The 20,211-nt window shown below is 37.5% G+C and overlaps 1 protein-coding gene across 2 annotated transcripts in view; it reads left to right on the forward strand.

Annotated features, from left to right (window-relative positions):
- Window positions 1–18,874, forward strand: part of ANKRD28 (ankyrin repeat domain 28) — a 102,620-nt gene extending 83,746 nt beyond the window's left edge. For both annotated transcript variants that reach the window (XM_063128690.1, XM_063128682.1), the window contains exons 14-28: window positions 1,268–1,408; window positions 2,325–2,436; window positions 3,124–3,150; window positions 3,802–3,876; window positions 4,115–4,316; window positions 6,096–6,183; window positions 8,439–8,556; window positions 9,733–9,952; window positions 10,654–10,741; window positions 10,837–10,920; window positions 11,688–11,833; window positions 12,330–12,412; window positions 13,135–13,217; window positions 14,725–14,816; window positions 16,919–18,874. In XM_063128690.1, coding sequence (XP_062984760.1) covers window positions 1,268–1,408; window positions 2,325–2,436; window positions 3,124–3,150; window positions 3,802–3,876; window positions 4,115–4,316; window positions 6,096–6,183; window positions 8,439–8,556; window positions 9,733–9,952; window positions 10,654–10,741; window positions 10,837–10,920; window positions 11,688–11,833; window positions 12,330–12,412; window positions 13,135–13,217; window positions 14,725–14,816; window positions 16,919–17,205 — 1,846 coding nt within the window. In that variant the 3' untranslated portion in view covers window positions 17,206–18,874. The remainder of the gene's footprint in view (window positions 1–1,267; window positions 1,409–2,324; window positions 2,437–3,123; window positions 3,151–3,801; window positions 3,877–4,114; window positions 4,317–6,095; window positions 6,184–8,438; window positions 8,557–9,732; window positions 9,953–10,653; window positions 10,742–10,836; window positions 10,921–11,687; window positions 11,834–12,329; window positions 12,413–13,134; window positions 13,218–14,724; window positions 14,817–16,918) is intronic.
- Window positions 18,875–20,211: the final 1,337 nt, after the last annotated feature.

A 20,211-nucleotide genomic window follows, 5' to 3' on the forward strand; every position in this document is an offset into this window, starting at 1 on the left:
GTGCATCCCACTTTACCCTAAAATACTGAATCTAAAGTCATCGCAAAACAATTTTCTAATGATGACTTTACATTCAGAATGAAAGTTTACCAATATATGTCATAAGGACCTTGGGTCCAGATTGACTCCTTTATCTGAGCCAGCCACTTGGTTCAACTGGTTGGTTCCCCACTCCATGTGCTAGATTTGGAATTAGGTAGTTCTGTTCTTCCTCCAAGACGAAACAAGTTCTAGTCTGCATCCTTGATTACTGGTTGGGAAAGTTTAGATTATAGTTCCCAGATGTTGCATGCCTATATTCTATACCCTCTTCAAATTACTAGCTGGCTATTTTTTCTACCGCAAAGATCAGTTCCTGGAAAATTAACTCATTACGTGTGTTCATACAAATTATCTTCTCCCTGTGCAAAATGGGAAAGTGAAATCACACCTTTTTGCCCCACCCTGGTTCTGGTACTGGACCTGTCAAACATGCCTTGGCAAATGTTTGCATTACAGCTATGCACATGAAATCTAAGGCATGTAGAATTGAATCTTATCCCGCTCTCAGTATGGGATTCTACTATGCTATCTAGTCTTAAGTGTATTGGATTTATTGCATGCAGACCTTCTGCTACATGTCAATGTTCATTGGGCCTGGATATGAGATGAGTGCGGAAAGGTGCAAACTCACATCTCCACTGTATACAGCAAGGGTGGACAACTTCTGGGGATTGCGTGGTGCCACATTGTCCCACTGAACCCACAGGGGCTCCCAGAAGTAGAATTGTAGTTGTAACCAAAGTATCCATAACCCACATGCCTTTTCAATAGAAAATCACCACAGTTCTGGCTGCTGAGATTTCAGTGGAAAATTCGGTGACAGTGACAGGAGAAGAGGTGGTGGTGGTGGAAGGGGGATACACATCCAGCCCGCATGTTGTACATCGCTGGTATATAAGGAAAAAGCTCATGCTAACTGACCCAAAATATACAATGTGATCTTACATTTTGGCGAGGCGTTCATATTTGATGCCATCGTCTTACTTTTAAACAATTAAGGATGCTTGTGAAGAATATGATAGCAGGATATAGAAGGTTATACGAATCACAATCAAGCAAATACTTCATTAAATTGTTCTTTAGGTAAAATGACTGCAAAATAAAAAGGAATCTTGGAAATACAAATAATTTTACAATGGCTTTGTAAACTGTTTATGCATTAGAGGTAATTTTGTTACTGTTTACTATTATACCCATCTCCTGATTCTTTTTACATATGTCATAGAACTCCCCTCCATTATGCTGCAGCGAATTGCAATTACCAGTGCCTGTTTGCCCTTGTGGGTTCTGGAGCTAGTGTAAATGACCTTGATGAACGGGGTTGTACGCCACTGCACTACGCAGCTGCATCAGACACTGATGGAAAGTAAGTATGGCACTGTTTAGACACCTTAGGCTGCAGTCCTGTACCCACTTACCTGGGAGTAAAGACGTTTGAACTGTATGAAACTTACTTCTGAGTAGTATATGATTGACAGTGTTCAAAACCCTCAATGTTGCTTCCATAGAGTAATCCAATTGACCTTCTACCATTTTTAAATTGCTTTCCTTCTAGAAAGTGAAACCAGATTCCTTGATACAATGTTGTATCACATTAAGAGAAAAAATAGGGGGCTGTTAGAAAGGATCAGAACATACTGACAGTAGAGCTACTGTTTTCAACAACTAAGTAAATGATGGTTGTGGTGCATGATTGTGCAGTTGGTATTTGAAAATTCTGTTAATGTAATGCAGTGAAATAAAGACATTGTTAAAAAATCAATCTTTTTTAAAATCTATAATGTTCATTTTCAGCTTTTACATAAAAAATAAAATATCTCCTGATTAAGAGGAAATTGGTATTGCAATATTACCTTAACTATTTTTGTTAACACCTTCATTGTAAAAAGTAATATACTAAGAGAGAGGAATTTATTGTCTCAAGACATCATAGATGGACATACCGAACAATTGAAGAGGGAAGTTTGAATTAACAGTGGCATTTGGTCAGTCTAGCAAGAGTATTACATGATATGTTTAATTTGTGTCCTTGCAAATCAAGACAATATAAGTTTAATAAACAATAATGTATATATGGAAGCATGCTTCCACACATTCCCTCTCCCCTAGATCCAGAATAGCTTGTCCAAAAGTATGCTAGTATGTGCAAGCTTATTGTACTAGATGACATACCATAACACAATCCAACATGTGGATGACACTGCCAGCTTTGACTGTGCAGTTCAGGTTTCACACTATTCCCTCATTGATTAAAGATAAAAAAATCAATTTATTTTGTATAGGTGCCTGGAATATTTATTACGAAATGATGCAAATCCAGGGATTCGAGACAAACAAGGATACAATGCGGTTCATTATTCTGCTGCTTATGGTCATCGCTTATGCCTTGAATTGGTAAGAGAGATTAGTATGAAGGATGTTTAGCAGTAAGTAATGATTGAAATGTATCTTTATGCTAGAAAGTATATGTAAGAATACTATTTTTCAAAAAAGAAAAGAAAAATGGTAGTAGACATTAAAATACTAAAGAAATTAGTGGCTTATTATTGAGACCAAGATCGAAAAACTACTTTAGTTGTACCTAAGGGCTTGGCCATACCCTTGGAAGTTTTTACTTTTTAAAAAAAATTGAACTGCATGCCTTAATAACATATCACAAACTGCTTTTATAATGTTTCACTCACTTTAAAAATGTGGCATGCCATGTGGTATGCTATATTAAAAAAACATAAGCCCACTACTACTTGGCCTTAATAGAACGAGTGTTGCTCCTTTCCAATGTGAATCTAGTTCAATTAATGTCAATTGGAATGTTGCCTTTGACTACGCAGAGGGCATAGATGTATCCCAGGTGTGGTGCTTATGCAGAGGAGCTGGTAATTATGCATGAAACAATTGGATTGAAATGTTTCTGCCAAGATATGTATATATCTGAATTACAGTGGCTGGTACATATATATTTTGAGTTGAGAATTGTGTGTTTTCTGAAGAAAAATAAAAATGCAATGGAATGTATTTTTAGTAGTGTTTACATTTTTCATGTTTTAAGCAACATTTAACTCAAGTTGGGTTTCATTGCAGATTGCCAGTGAAACACCTCTAGATGTTGTAAGTATAACAACCTTTGCTATGACAATATTTATTACAAATATTCAGAAACTTTACAGCCTAGTAACATTGGAAAGCTTATTTTCCTGTTTGATATTTCATTATCTGTACTAGTTAATTCAGTTGACATCAGGTGTTTCCAATAGCCCTATTCAGTCATTCAAAAGAGGTTCAACATGTGGCTCAGCCCTTCCCTTCCCCTTTGCCGTGTTATTTACCCTCTACTTGTAGAGGGTAACATGCTATAGGAAAGAGCTTCTTCTATCCATGGGGGCTCTCCACACGGGGACCCCGGTTTTCCAGCATTTTCAAACGTAGGGAGAGCTCTCACAGATAAATGAGGCTATCCAAGGGTGAGGGACAGGGCTTGAGCCCTCCCTGCTCCCCCGTGTTGATTTTAAACCCTTTTTTTAACAACTGTATGGGGCTCATATATTTATTGTATGGCAGGCAAAATATGAAAAGGATAGGTGTAAGCTCAATTTTTTTTTATCAATTTGCTCGACAAATACTTTAATATTTTAAAGATTAATTCCACATCTTGGTACTTCTCATCTGTTAAGAAGGCAGAATAGTACAGTCATGTCTTGCTGAAGTATGTATGTTAACTTAAAAACAGTTTATTCCATTATCACTTCTCCTTTTTTTTAGCTAATGGAAACATCAGGAACTGACATGCTGAATGATTCAGAAAACAGAGCACCAATTAGTCCATTGCACTTAGCTGTAAGTATACACTTCACCAAATATTGATTATTGGTCTATTTTAAAGTGCAAGCACATTTTTCTGGGTGATTTAATATAGCTTTAAGTTCACTTAAAGGTCAATAATTATTTACACTTCCTAATACTTGAGCTACATTTGATATCTTTGTTCAATGTAAATTTTGGCTTCAAATTATATATATATATATTTAAAATAAATGTTATATTATTTCCACTTAAAGTTTCAAATTTTTTCCAGGCCTACCATGGACACCATCAAGCTCTGGAAGTGTTAGTGCAGTCTTTGTTGGATCTTGATGTCCGGAATAATAATGGAAGAACACCTTTGGATCTTGCAGCTTTTAAGGGACATGTTGAATGTGTGGATGTACTTATTAATCAGGGAGCATCTATTTTGGTGAAAGACTATGTTGTAAAGAGAACACCAATACATGCTGCAGGTAAACTTCTTTAATTTTTATATCATAGTAGAGAGGATTCAGCAAAGGGGAGACTGGAAGGAAAGCCATTCCATCAGCTCTGCTGGAAGACTGGCTCCTTCTGCCCCCTGCTTCACCTGTCATTTGGCAGGAGCCATTTTATCAAGCTACACCAGAGGGAAAGATAGGAACAAGAGCCATCACAACACCTCTGTTGGAAAATCAGACTTTTCGAGCTGCTCCTTTCCCTGCATTGTTTTCATTCCAGCTGGTCATTATAAGGACTACTATTTAACTTTTAAGTATTTCTGCCTGCGTATGCGTTTTTTCTTCTTTTCTCGCCATCTCTTTTTCCTTTTGTGCCATGTCCTTTAGATTGTAAGCCTGTGGGCAAAAACTGTCTCAGTTATTGATAGTACGAAAGCTGTTCTGGCAGCCTTTTTGGCATGCAAGAGGAAAAAAGTTGAAATATAAATAAAATAAATAAATGAATATGCTTTAAATAAGTAGTAAATAGCACAGATTTATAGAGAGCAGATCTGATTCTGCTGATGTTTGGGGGCCGATTACATTTAGTATTGATTAATTTTATTATGGTTATTTTAATTTAGGTTTATTGGGAAATATGTTATTGTTTTGCAGTTCTACATTGGCTTGAGAGCTTCTGTTTTTAAAAATAGAAGCTTATCCATACAGGTTTTTGAGTTATCCAGCACACAGAACACTGAATGTATACAAATAGATCTTGTGATTTGTCTTATGGATCTAAACAGTGGCTCTGCATTGGCAGACCAGCACATTAGATGTGTGTGCTTTCTGGATTTGTTTAGGATTTATTTATTTGAAGTTTTGTACTCCACATTTAGATCACATGATTTCCAAGGTAACTTTTCAACAAAATGTAACAATACAAAAGCAATTAACTTGTCTCATAATGGCCGGGAAGCCATGATGCAAAAACCTCCACAGCCCTCTGGCTTTCTTGCTGCTGCTGTTACGAAGCTTGTGGCAGGTCCAAGGGCAATACCCCACCTCCTCCCTGAAGTGTACTTCCATGCAACACTGAATATAACTGCCAGTAAGAGGTGGTGCTTCTACTAATGCATGGTGGATGGAATGTGGCTCCTGGCTCATCTCAATGGAAATAAGAGTGAAGAAAGATGATAGGGAGATGTGATGTTTCTCCAGTGCTCACTGATGTTCCTGCTGCCACTGGTCCATATCCTTCTTATATGTACATGAGCTTCATTTAACTTCTAAACAGAAATGTTCTGAAGAGCCTCACAGTACAGTGCCTTAGCCATGATTAGCAGAAGTCCCACTGATTTCAACAGATATACTCTCTAACCCAGTTAGCATGTCACAGCACAGAATTGTAAGTTATTTTGGCAAGCCACTTCCAGTTACTAGGATTAACCTCCAATCAGAGGTTGTGAGCATGACATACAAACCTGGACTAACTAATCCAGCAGTTACCCGTGATTTGTTATTGGGTTAACCGCTGAGTTGTAAACAACCCATTCATCCAGGGTTGCACGTCACATTCACGCTCAAGTTGTTTACAGAAAACAGAAGTAGCATGCACAGTACATATTCCAGCAAAATATAGGTTAATTAACCCACAATTTGCCAACATGTTGTGCGAAGTGGTTTTTTGAGTAAACCTGGACCAAGTCAATTTTTAGCAAAGTTCTGAAAAGCAGGTGTTGACCTATATTATCAACTGAGTTGTTTTAGAACATTTATACTGTTCTTAACCAAGTATATCATGTTGATGTTTTATTCGTTAATATTTTTCAGCTACAAACGGTCATTCAGAATGCTTGCGGTTGTTGATAGGAAACGCAGAACCACAGAATGCTGTAGATATTCAAGATGGAAATGGACAGTACGTTTCAAACTTCTTGGTTTTGTCTCTTAAAAATGAGCAGGCTGGATCTAGGCTGATAGTAGACTAGTCTGAATTGTGTCATAAGTCATTGTTTGTGGGTTTTACCTAGTAATAAAAATACTTGAAATGCATGCAGTTCAAAACATTTAAAATCCTTTAAAAGTATTCGATTTTGACTTTTTGATAGTGTTTTCCTTTGAATACTATGGATTGGGTCCAGATTTGCCCTTCCACGCAGAGAAAGAACTGAAATCCATTAGAGGCTTTCCAGTGGAGGAAGGGGACAGTGTGGGAATTTTCTTTGATTTCCTCTTTCGCCTTCAATCCCCAACACCAGAACAGTGTGAGAAATGGCAGAGGGGGCACTTTCTCCAATGCCAATGGAACTCCACTGAGCACAAGCCTGGATCCAACTCACAGAAGAAACATTTCAATTGAATATAACACAATTAATAAGTATTTGTTTTTATAGCTAAATCTCTTCTTCTTCTCATCATCATCATCATCATCATCTTTCTAGGGTTGTACTAATAATAGATATTCAGAAATCTAAAACTCCTCTTGCTCTGCTCCTCCTGTATGCAATAAACACATTTTGTTAGGTTTTCATAGTGCCCTAAGAGGCATCTATTAAAACTGAAATCCTCTCCTAGGGCAGCAAAACCATTGTTACTCTGATGGATGTGTGTAAGTGGTATCTCTTGCCATTTCTGAGACGCAATCTCCTTATCCCTGTCCCTACACCTTGTGGGGTGTGCAGCATGCTTTTATATTGACAAGTTCTAAAAAAACGTTGGCAAAGGATGTGTGTTTTACCATCTGACCATTTACATGTTCTTTTTTTAAAAAAGCAAACTAATATAAAGCTACCACTTCCCCTGCAACAATACCCCACTCTTCCGTTACATCTAAATCCTTGTCTATTACCTATTCATAAAAGCTTTTTGGTCTATGAGCCATTTCATTTTTATCCAAATAAAACATGAGCAGGTCACCATTTCTTTTTAACAACTACTTTGAATACTAAAATAAATAACCTATTCTGAGTAAATATGTAAGGACTTTTATTAACCTCCATTTTTTAACCTCAACCCTTTTATTAACCTCCATTTTCTGACTTTTAGAGTAGAGTCTTATACTTGTCTACTCAGAAGTAAGTCCCCTTGAATTCAGTGGGGCTTACTCTCAGGTAAATATATATATAGGATTGCATCCTAAATTGGTATAGAATCACACCCAGGCACTGTTCAAAGCTATTAACACATAATTGCAGTTTAGATATATTTATCATTAAAATACATTTTTTAAAACATATTTATGTCTAGCAAATACATTTTTGGCCATCTGTTGGATAAATAGGCCTTTAACAGCCTTCAGTTGTGCTCTAGCTGAGATGAGCCAGTTTGTACTTAGACCACTAATGGTGAAAATAAATGTTTGTATGACTTAACAGCTTTTAAAGGAATGTTCTGTGTATTAACACTTTGTGTATATACTTCTATATGCCCACCCATAAATCTGCTTCATAAATTAGTGTGGCTTATATACATGCTATATACTGTATGCTGCTGTAGTAGCTGCTCTTACAGGAGTGTTAGACCTTCCCTACTCCTTTTTTATTACATTGCTGAAATGTTGTCCACTTTCTATTTCTTGTAAATTAAATTTGAAAGACAGACTTAGATATAAAATCTATAAATAAATCTATTTTATTGCTTCACTTCTTGCTAGCATTTCCATGGACCATATTTACTTGTTTTTTTACCTTGTTTATTTTCAAATTATAAGATATGTAATATTGAAGGAATGTCTCTTAACTGGCTTTATACAATTGTTGGGATCTTGGAAATCAATGCTGAATCATCAGCAAACCTTCCAGTATTTTAAACCCATGAAATTATTACTGGAAAGACTTGCAATTCATTCAGAAAATAAGAACCCTGAGGCTTCAGCATTGTATAAATTTTATGTCAATACCTTGCAGACTGTTATAATGTCATGTCACTCTGTAAGATACATCATTACCATATGGTAATCATGCTTCTTTATTCGGCTTACGTGGTTTGTTCCTGCTGAGAAGGCTGGGTAGCCTACTATGTGTGGCAGGACTGTTGTTTTTCTGGCAAGGAATGACTCCAACTAGGGGTTGCTAAATTTGCTCTTCTCATATACCAAACTTTCTCATGTGAGCAGGTTTGTGAGATTGTTAATGTGGAATACATTTATTCTTGTTTAATCTCTTTATCTTCCAGGACTCCTCTGATGTTGTCTGTTCTCAACGGGCACACAGATTGTGTCTATTCACTGCTTAACAAAGGAGCAAATGTAGATGCCAAAGATAAATGGGGAAGAACAGCATTGCATAGAGGGGTAAGAGAGACAACTGATGTGTCCTCCAGCACAAACCTCCATATGTATTTTTTTACTTCAATAGGTAGCATCGCTGAAGTTCCAAAGATTACAGAAACATTGGGTTAGATCCAGACAAAAGAGCCAGTTCACATGATTGCCAGGCAATTAAAACAGCCCATGGGTTCTGGGCAGTTTGTTAACCATGGCAGCAATCCCTCCTCACTAGGTTTGGACAGCACAGTAAGCCATTCAAGTAAATTGGCATGCAACCGGCATGCACAATGGAGTTAACAAGCCACTGTGGCTCATTAATTGTGTTGGCAAACATGTGAACGGAGTTGCACTTGAACCCACCAAAATCAATGGGACGTAGTTTGCGTTTAAATCAAGTGGCACTTAAGTGCAACTAATTTAATCTGGATTCAGACCACTGGATTCATTTATTTAAGTTTTTTATATCCTGCTTTTTAGAGTTTTTAGTACGTTTTTAAATAAAAAAACAATAATTTAAAAAATGACAGACTTCAGTCTTGCTTCTCATTTCTCCCCCCCCCCCCTTTTCAACACTCCATGCTTTGTCTTTGGAGATTTTTTTTTATTTTTAGGTATCTTGATTCCTTATGCCTCTTCCACTACTTTCGTCATTCTAGTTCTCAGTCTTTTCCTTTGTATCCCTCGGATATTCCCTCATCTTTCACCAATAATCTGTATCCAACTTCACCCCTACCCCCATCTTTTAACCACAGTTTCTATGTCAGAGGTAGGGACCTCCTCTGGCTTCTCCTCTTCTTCTTCATTGTGATCCATCATGAATATAAGTCAGATGTGGGCAGCCTAGGTGCCGTTGGTCAGGGGGGAATAGTTTTTTGTAAACTGCCCAGAGAGCTTCAGCTATTGGGCGGTATGAAAATGCAATAAATAAATGAGACCAGAGGCTCTCCAAACTTTGGCAAATGCATGCACAACCCACTCTCAGTAGCTTTTGTCACCTATGTGCATAGTAGAGTCCATGTGCCTTTCTCTACACATGTCTAACTTTACCTATTTATTGAAGTAAATGCTAACAGGGCTAATATTGTAGTGAAACAATTGAAGGGTCATATACTTAGTTGAGAAGAGCAACTTCTTGATCTTGCGATGTATACATTTCACTGCCTGCACAATGTATGCTCTTATGTGTTACATTTTTTCTAGGCAGTTACTGGACATGAGGAGTGTGTAGAAGCACTGCTTCAGCATGGTGCAAAATCCACACTACGAGATTGCAGAGGACGAACACCTATACATTTGTCAGCTGCATGTGGACATATTGGGGTATTAGGAGCACTCTTACAGTCAGTGGCATCTGGGGATGCAGTGCCTGCCTTAGCAGACAATCATGGTTACACATCATTGCACTGGGCATGTTACAATGGTAAGTAAAGCAGTGGTGTTTCTGAGAAATAAATATTCTAGAAGGGGAAGGTATTTGGGTGGCATAGAATCTCACCTGAACTTCTACCATTCTCAAACTTGTAGTCACTGTAGATCAAAGAAGTTAACAAAGTATTAAAATCCTAAAATGCAACAGGACAGATACAAAAGGCTTCTTGCCAGAGACTTCCTGTTATCTACTGACCACTGCTGCTGCAATTTTATACCTGCAAAAGAACCTTAGAAGGTTTGCAGCTAATTGGTCACAGAACCTGTGACTAATTCTCAGGATCATGCTAGGAAACAACTGATTGCCAAGCCAAACAATGGGTCTTTGGGACCAAATTCTTCAACAAATACAATAAAAGGGTAAATAAATGTTAAGAGTCCACATACAATGCGAACAACCATAAAGACACCCCACTCAGAATTTCAGTTAATAGAGGATCAAATTAATTTAACTTCCCCTTTCACACCCTCTTGGCTTCACCTCATAACTATTATAATAGTCTCGTTGACAGCATCATGGCTATCCAAAACATGGGTTCCCATGATTACAGTTACCTCATTGCCAGGAGGGTGCAAAAATGTATCTCATAAGAAATAGACTGTAATGAAATATATCTGCACTTACTGCTTGGTAATGAAAACTTCTGATTTGCATTATTTTGTGCTTGCTATCTGACATTTAAAATCTTTTAGGTCATGACAGTTGTGTGGAACTGCTTTTGGAGCAGGAAGTTTTCCAGAAAATGGAAGGAAATTCTTTCAGTCCGTTGCATTGTGCTGTGTAAGCATTTTCTACATGGCTCCACTAGATTTCATTACGGCTTTTAACAAAGTTTACTTATTTTGGAGCTAACTGCCTTTTACATTTTTTGTTAGGATAAATGATAACGAAGGTGCTGCTGAAATGCTAATTGATACACTGGGTTCTAGTATTGTAAATTCCACAGATGCAAAAGCAAGGTAAGGTTGGAAATATTGTCCTAAAGAAAAATATTCTTCATTTTAATTTTGGTATCCATGTAGCAAGGCCTCCATTGAGGATCTCAGCCAGCAGAGTAGGGATTAGTGCTAGCTAAAATATACAGATTCCAGGCTTTTTGAGGGTCTGCCAATCAAAACTAGCTACCTGATTTGTGCCTAGAGAATAGCCAGGGGAGGTGCTTTAATATGCCTTCTATGTTCTTGTGCCAGTTAGCAGATGGACTGTTATAGTGTGCGCCAGCAAAGTTTCCAAACAGTTTTAAAGGATAGCTCTGCATAAAGCTCTCTGCTGTAATCAGTTCATAAGCACATAGATAATTCTATATACAAATCGCAAATTCGTTCTCCAAGTGTGGATCCTTATGCATCCAAAATGTCACTATCCATACATAGCAGGAGGTATCAGTAGGCTTGGAGGATCCCAAAGGTTGCAGAAGCAGCCCTAAAAAAGGGGGCTCTAGGGGAGAACCTCCCAAAAACAGCCCAATACAGACTGCGTGTGCTCAGTTGGCACAGAATGCTGATTGGCTATTGAGAGGAAAAAAAACTTGTGGAAAAGGTGGAGAACACTCAGTACTTGTTTTCTTTTTGGACACTTTCAAATTCACAAATTGTAATATTTAACTTTTTAAGCATTTTTCAAAACTATTACACAGGTTAATGTTTAAGAAAAAATTGCCTTATTTAGGGCATCATCCATTGTTAGCCCTCACATCTACAAAATGTGCACTTTTTTCCCTTCTCAGAACTCCTCTTCATGCAGCTGCCTTTACAGATCATGTAGAGTGCTTACAGCTTTTGCTCAGCCATAATGCACAAGTCAACTCAGTAGATTCTTCTGGGAAAACCCCTCTAATGATGGCTGCAGAAAATGGACAAACAAATACAGTTGGTAAAAAAAATAATCTGTATATCTTCCATTTTCATTGCTAATTATCTGTAAATATGCTACTGTAAAGAGCTACATTAGAATCATAATGGGTTTTATGTAAGTAGAGTAATAATAACTATCTACTAAACTGCTGTTTTTGTTAGTATTTTAATTAATTTTAATAAACAGATTGGATTCAACCTTGATGCACATAGAATTTCTTAAAGAGAAATCATAATTTCACTCACAGGATAAGCCCCTGTGCAGGTCAAACTGAGGTTGGGAAAAACATTTCAAGAAGCTTTGAAGGATAGGATGATGAACAATGGGGAAGAAGGAAAAATTACTAAAGTGGTGGGAAACCCTTCAGGTCTACTTATGTTTCAAAGTTGAGAACAACCATAATGATGTTAAATCTGTCTCTTGATCGCTGAAAAAACAACTGTATATAATATAAGTAAAATGCCTATTTAGAAATGCAGCTTTTTTAGTTAATGTAAAACTTTCTTTCTTTCAGAGGTGTTGGTTAGCAGTGCTAAAGCTGATCTGACCTTGCAAGATAAGTGTAAAAACACAGCACTGCATTTGGCTTGCAGCAAGGTATATATCATTTTCCAGTTTGAGGCTTCTGTGATTTATTGCTGCTCTTGTTCTCATTATCATTTCTCCACTCAAGTACAGTTGCTTAAGAGCAGCAGTGGCAATATACCACTTGAACTGTAATAGGAGAGAAATATCTCTCTCCTCTGAATGCATGGAGACAGGAGAATTCTTTACCATCCTTCCTTAATTCATAGTTAAAGCAACATTGTGATGCAAGTAATGGATTTTTAACTATACAGATATATGGCTAAGAAAAAACATGATGACTAAGGCCAGCCAGTGGGTTTTCCATTGTTGACCAGGGGTTGGAACTCGACTCAAGAGCCATCCATTTTGGGGGCAAACAGAACACTTATCTCAGACACTGAACTTTCTAGGAATACAGAAGAAGAGTGGGTGACCCAGTCCCAAAGGGAAAGAGACAGCAGACTGTACAAAGAGGAATACAGCCTCTGTTGTAAAAGGGAATGAGGCAAGGCTTTACCCCATCTGTAATACCCAAATACGTTGTCAGCCCTGTCCAGCTGTAGTAAACTATTCAATGGAGCATACTGGTTCCTAGTGCTCTTTAAAACTCCACCTGGGAATTGCAAATAATCTATAGACAATTTACATGGATTATATCAAGAATTCATGCAAAATATGTCGAATTATACAGTAGGTACTTTTTTTTTTTTTAAGAGGAATAATAAAATAGTCACATCCACTTTTTATTTTAGGGTCATGAAACTAGTGCCTTGTTAATACTGGAGAAGATTACAGATAGAAATCTCATCAATGCCACCAATGCAGCATTGCAGACGTGAGTAGAGACTATACGGGAGAGTTTTCACATAACACTAAACCATGGTTTAAGCATTATAAGACTGAGCTACAGTGAACCTTCAGCTTGCATGCTTTTTGTCCTCCTCCTTCAGTATGGCTGTGAGATCCATTTTAGATTTACCATATAGTGTGTCATCCAAACCATAAACTGTGGTTAACCTTAACTATGCTTTTTAAAACAAGTCAGCTTCATAATCAGTGGGCCTTTCAAACATCACAGCCAGCCACCATGGGTTAATTTACCTGCAATGGCCATTTTTGCATGGTGCTTGCCTTGCTGTGTCATGCAAATCAGGCAGCAGGGTTTGTTTGAGGGTTAGATAATGCTAAAACAAGCCATGAGTTATTTGAGGTTTGTCTAACATTCAAACAACCTGTGCTGCATGGGTTCGCATGGCACAGCAAGCTGGGTGTCTACTGGTGCCATGCAAAAATGATTTATCAGTTTTCAGCAATACAACAAGCTGTGGTTAATCAAATGCAGAACCTTCTAAACTCCTCTTCATGGCCACACTGGGTGGGAGTGGACTGGGTATCCTGAGGATCACTGGTTTGTTCTCATAATGCTAAACTGTGATTTAGTGTTACATGCAAACCAGCTGTATGAAAAAAACTATTTCAGTTTTGCCATGAGTTTTCTCTATTATACATTTGCTGATTTACTTCGCTGTAAAAGGGAAAGCACAGCAATTCTAGTGGGAACGTGTTCCTTCATTTATTAGGGAAGTGTTCAGCAATTGTTCATGCTTATAATAACGTTAAAAAGTAGTTAATAAAAGTTTCATTTCATACATAGATAGATGAAAAAACATACACCCTATGTTCATGTTAGTGTGGTGAGAAAAAAGAAGGAACACTGTTAAGTTTTTTAAAAGTTCTGTTGGCATTACATAAGGGCTGAACCTGTCATTTATTAGAAGTAGCTTGTGACAAAGTAATGGGCAAAGGGCAATCCAGAACAAAAATTTTAACATTATACTAGCAGCATGAATTTAAAAGTTTTTGGACAGAGATATTGTAATTGTACAATTTAAGGTACATCTCAGAAAAAGAATGCATTTCTAGTTATTGACACAATGGCTATAGTCTGATTTATGTTAGCTTTGAGTAGAATAGGTTAAGCTTAGGTCACAAGAATTACAGGTTACATTGGTTCCGATCCAAAGAGCTTCTTAGTCTCACATAATATAGATTCACTATCTACACTGTAGGTTAACTCTACAGATTCGTAACATGTTGTTTACAATTTGGGGGGGGGGGTTACAAATAATTCAGTCCAACCAACTGTACATTGCCTAGAGATCCGGAGAAAACATTTTTCTACTCTAGAAGTTTTGAGGGCTTACTTTAATACGAATCCAGTTGCCTATTCAGTGATACGAAGAAAAAATAGTAATGAAATATATTGTTCCACATTGATCTTTGTATGCGTTTTTAATTTATTTATTGTAAGTTTTTCACAGTGTGGGGGTTTGTCTTCACAGGCCTTTGCACGTTGCTGCTCGAAATGGATTAACAGTTGTAGTTCAAGAACTTCTAGGGAAAGGAGCAAGTGTACTTGCAGTAGATGAAAATGGTAAGTAAATGGAAACAGGGCAAATCCTTATATTAGCTAATAACATAGGATCCTGCTAAGTCATACCGTTATGTACAACATTCTGATTCCAATAGCAGCCAGGCAGATGATGCCAAGAAGTCTGGTTTATCTGTAATATGAAGCTCTGCCTTAAAATGGTAGATAAGGTTAGCCTTTCAGCTAGTTATGTAGTCTGCCAGAGGAAAACACTGCTTTTAATGTTCTCACAAGGATGGCATACCTGTAATTTCAGCTTTATCCATTACTGTGTTGGCACTTTTTGTGTGAAGTTCCATTCTCCCTTGTCCAAGGAGGATATCCAAACTCCCTTTAGTGGTAGCTCCTCCCCCAGCTGTAGGCAGAGTCCAGTAATGTTAGTTGCCCCTCAGGGGGCATGGGCTAACACGTACACACCCCTTTCCAAAACCAACGCTGTGTAGCAGCGGCAGTGCAGTGTTCTTGCACAACTCTTTGGCTCTGTGCATTTTTAAAAAAGGGTTAATTGATCTTAAAGTGCGAGAAGGACTTCTGAGCTCTTAGATAGGATTGGACTAGATGAGAGTTTTAGCCATCAAGTCTTCTCTCCCACAGGACAGGCCTGTGATTTTTACATGCTTTTCCCCACAGGTGCATTTTTTGCCTTACCTAAGCAAGAAATGGGAGTCCCTACTGCCTTTCCCTGTCACAGAGTCTAGCGAATGCTATTTTCCACCCAGCAAGTTTCTGATATCAGGATGGTGACTAGGCAAGCTCTGAGGAATGTAGTGCTATGTTTTCCAAAGGCTTAATCCTGCTATTTAAATTCAACAAAATGACTTGGGATAGTTTGGAGAGGTTGAATTGTGTCTCATAACCAAGAGGGCAGATCCTTTAAACTTTGTGTGGACATGAGAAATCAGCCAGTAATACCACGCAACCAAAAGCGGAGAAAGCTGTGTCCAGAACAAATCAACACTAGGAAGTAAATGGCAGAATACTGGACTCAAGCAGTAAAGTTGTTATTGCACCCTCTCATCACAGTTCCTACACTACTGTACATCCCTTCTACCTAAAGTAATCCTCAAGATTGGATTACTGCAACGTGCTCTATGTGAGGCTGCCCTTGAAGCTGCTCCGGAAGCTGGAGCTAGTGCAGAATGCAGCAGCTCGGCTGTTGTCTGGAGCTGCCCCTTTCCAGCATGTAACTCCTCTGCTGAGGGAACTGCACTGGCTGCCTATTCGCTACCGGGGCAGGTTTAAGGTTCTTGTACTTGTGTACAAAGCCCTAAACAACTTGGGACCAGGATACCTGAGAGAGCGCCTTCTCCCTTACCAACCTGCCCGGTCACTGAGGTCATCCGAGGGCCTGCTCCTGGTGGTTCCACCTAGATCCATCCTCCGATTGGAATCCACCAGGGGAAGAGCCTTCAGCATGGTGGCACCCCTCCTGTGGAATTCCCTGCCTCTGGAGGTCAGGCAGGCGCCAACCTTGTACTCCTTTCGGCGCCTCCTGAAAACATCTTTATTCCAAGAAGCCTTTCTCTAACATGCAGCCTTGGATTACTGTTATTGCTTCTTTTAAATTTTGTTTTAACTGTTTTTATTCTGTTTTTATTTTCATTTTACCTTGTACACCGCTCCGAAATTTTTCAATGGGGAATGGTATATAAATATTCTAAATAAATAAATAAATAATAAAGTGGACATATAAGCTAGGTCCATCCATGTACAGGGGCATCTGTAAGAGTCTATTGTGCTTCAGGGATGAGGATCCTGTGGTCATTCAGATGTTGTGTGACTACAACTGTCATCATCTCTTACCATTGGCCATGCTGGCTGGGATTGATGAGTTGTATTCTAAACTCAGAGCAGGAGTGGGAAACTGTTCCCTGCATGGGGAACAAGCTCCCCACTCCTACTCTAACATATAGCAACTCTCTTTCTTTTGCCACACTAGTTTCCTAAATATATTGAAACCAAATTACTATCAACAAACATGGAATTACATTTTTAAGCAGTATAGCTTAAGAAAACTACACTTCATAGGTTTACCAATTGACTGGACTTTCAGGAAATACCAAAATATTTCCCTAAACAAAATTCTGCTTTTATTTTGATTGTAGGTTATACACCAGCCCTGGCCTGTGCTCCCAATAAGGATGTGGCTGATTGCCTAGCTCTCATTCTGGCCACAATGATGCCTGTTTCGTCGAGCAGTACGTTACCTTCCCTTACATTCAATGCCATTAATCATTACACCAACACCTCAAAAACTGTCACCTTTGACTCCTTGCCAATTATCAGAAGTGAACATAGCTCTTACTGTAGTTTCAACAACATCGGGAGGGAAGATGGCTACCCATATACGGAAGAAGATGAACTTAATGACTCAGATTCTGAAACCTATTAAGGAACTCCATTAGAGGTCTGAAGAGTGAACTCGCTTGATGAATTTCAAGGTTGTGTTGTCGGAGAAAGCAGTCCCATTGAATATTAAAAAGGGCAGCCTGAAGAGATGACTTTTTTTAATAAAAAAAGTGGGAGCACATGCAAAAAAATTGTGCAACACCCAAAAGACTTTTAAAAAGCAGATTATGCAAAGGAAATGCTTTGGAATCCATGGTGCAAAAAATTACATAGAATGTAATTTAATTGCAGTGTACTGGGTTGTCCATGGTGCCATGAATAATCCCAACAAAACCATGCACCATTGTCCATACAAATGAATACACAGTTATACAACAAAGAGGACAATAGGTTTTAATCTTACCGATAAAACTAAGACCATTTTGAAGGCAATAATTGAGTTTGGTACAGAAGGCATAGTTTGTGCAGCAAATTGCCAAAGGACCAAATATCTTAGACTTTTTTAATTAAAGGAAACTTTTTTGAGAAAACTTGAATAGGTTAAATAAGTAATAGTCTTAACCAACCCTTAAATTACTTCTGGCAATTAATCTTAGATTTGGTTTTAAATGTTGATTTGTTTTTAATCATTAACTGCCTTCCGACACTATTAAAATGTACCATGAAAAAAATTAAATTTTGTTCTGTTTTTCTCTTAAATGAAATGAAAAAGAACTTGTCACCACAATCTTATAGTACTAAAGCTGTAACTAGTTTAACCAGGAATAATCAGGGTGAAATGTGTACAGTATAATAAAGGAAGGGGAGACAGCAATGCAGTAATTTATTGCACAGTTGTCTTTCATTTACAAAGAAAATCCTGCTGTTTTAAAAATATATTTTTATTCAAGATGCAGGAAAGGTAATTATCTGGGCAAGTGAAACTGCATCAAAACCAGAATTGCAATATCCTGATGCCCTCCTAGGCTGCCTTAGGAAAATGGAATTTTCTACAACTCACCCAATCTTCTACAGCATATGGTAAAATGAGATTTGTGCCTCTATGGTGTACATATTTTTTTTAAAAAACTCCTAGGCTTTTAAGGCACAGGTTGTGTCTAGCATTGATTTAAAATGTTTTCCCTCTTATCAAAAAGGTACAGTGTCGGATCTTTGGGAACATATACAAAGTTGTTCACTTTGCAGTTTAGCGAAAGATACAGGTCCTTCTGCTATAGTTAAAACTTGCCCTGAGTTTGTCTAATTTATAATAGAATACTGTAAAAAAAAATTGAAGAATGGAAAACGTTTTCTCAAACTTCAGCTCAAGTTCATTAAAATCGAGGCATTTTACTTTATTTGGTTCTGCTTTAATTAAAAAGTAACAGTTTAATTATAACTTGCTAATGTACATGCAAGGACATCATCTTGCATGTTGAGGTAAAACAAATGAATTGCTATAAACTGACCCAAACCTTCTTTTATCCTTTTTGTATTGTGAAACTGGAAACCTTAATGCCATTGTAAATTATCAGCTTGTTTTCTGAACATAGTGTGGAAACACAGGACAGTATTTTGATCTATTTGATAATTTTGTGGGTTTTTGAAGAATTAATGAGCATGTACATAGAAATAGCGACTGCTTGAATACTGTATTTACCTGCACTCTTTCAGTACATCAAGATTCCTGTGTATATTTTACAGAGTATAATAAAACCCAGATGTGAGTTGTATTTAATGAATAACTTGTGTAGCAGTGTGGGATAATTAAGTGTTAATTCTTTAAAGGGCTTCTCTGATTGAATACCTCAGATTTATAAATCCTATTTTACAAAGCCTTCTTAGTCCTCTTGATTCTAAAGTAGAGATCAATAATTCATATACTTAAAAAGATATACTTTGGAGGCCTATTGATCATTGTATTTTGATCAGTAGTTGCCAGACATCAATATGCTTTTGGATAATTGATAACCCTGGTAACTTTTGCTTTACTAAATGCTCTTTGGAAATGTCCAAAATGAAAAGGATGGCATGTGACAGGTTAATCAAAAGACCTGTCTACCAGAATTTATAATGTAGCACTCTAGTTGTAAACTAGTTCTAAATGTTCTTGATGAGCCTTTAAAAAAAATTAAGTAACTTTGTTCACTTCTTGAAGGTCCTGTTTTGGTAAATGGGGCTGCCAAGTTTTAAAGGGCTGATATCACTGTGAACAATAGTACTTTTATATTTTTGTTTTGCATTTGCTCAAAATCAAATTACTTTTACTGCTGACATTTCTCATGTGTTTTTCTCATGATCTTAAGTTGTTTTCATTCAGAGAGGAGAAAGAATATAGTAAATCTTCCTACTATTTGCACCCTTCTTTTTCTTTTTAAAGGAATCTCAAAGCAGCTAATATTGTCATAGAAAAGCAAATACCATCATTTCAAAAGACAATTTTGAGCAAGATGAAAAAGTATCAGATAATAAAATGCTACCATAAACTTTTAAATAAACTCTATAAACTTCCAGCCCAGGTTAATCAGAGTAAGGAAAATGCCAAATGTTGGAAAGTGCTGAGCAAAAAGGAGTCACTTCATGTGCTCAGCACCTGCTAGGAAAAGTAGGGGTTAGAAGGGGAAGAAAAGGAGGTTACTGTAGCAGGGATAGCAAGTGGAGAGGAGCGAGCAAGCAGTGGTGGTGGTGTCCCACCTCCCATGCACAGAAAGAAGGTAGAGACCTTCCAGGAGGTGCTTCACTCCCAAGCCCAGTGCACTATGAATGATACCCCCTGGTTTTTTTGTTTTTTATTTAATACATCCAAACAATACATCAATACAATATAAAACAATACTACATAATACACAATAATATAAAGTAAACATTTGATAAACATATATTCTAACTTAATTCTCTTTAACATAATCATACTTAACATAAAAGTGCTCCCCCCAACCCACGGGATCTTATTCATGTTTCCAAAATCTCATTGCTTCCTCTGGAGGTGTTTTCCCTCTCCCCTTTAATAATACAAATTCTAGAAACTATTTCCATATTCCCTCAAAATCATTCATTTTTATCATTCCTC

The sequence above is a fragment of the Elgaria multicarinata genome, chromosome 1, assembly GCF_023053635.1.
Source record: "Elgaria multicarinata webbii isolate HBS135686 ecotype San Diego chromosome 1, rElgMul1.1.pri, whole genome shotgun sequence".
Taxonomy (NCBI): domain Eukaryota; kingdom Metazoa; phylum Chordata; class Lepidosauria; order Squamata; family Anguidae; genus Elgaria; species Elgaria multicarinata.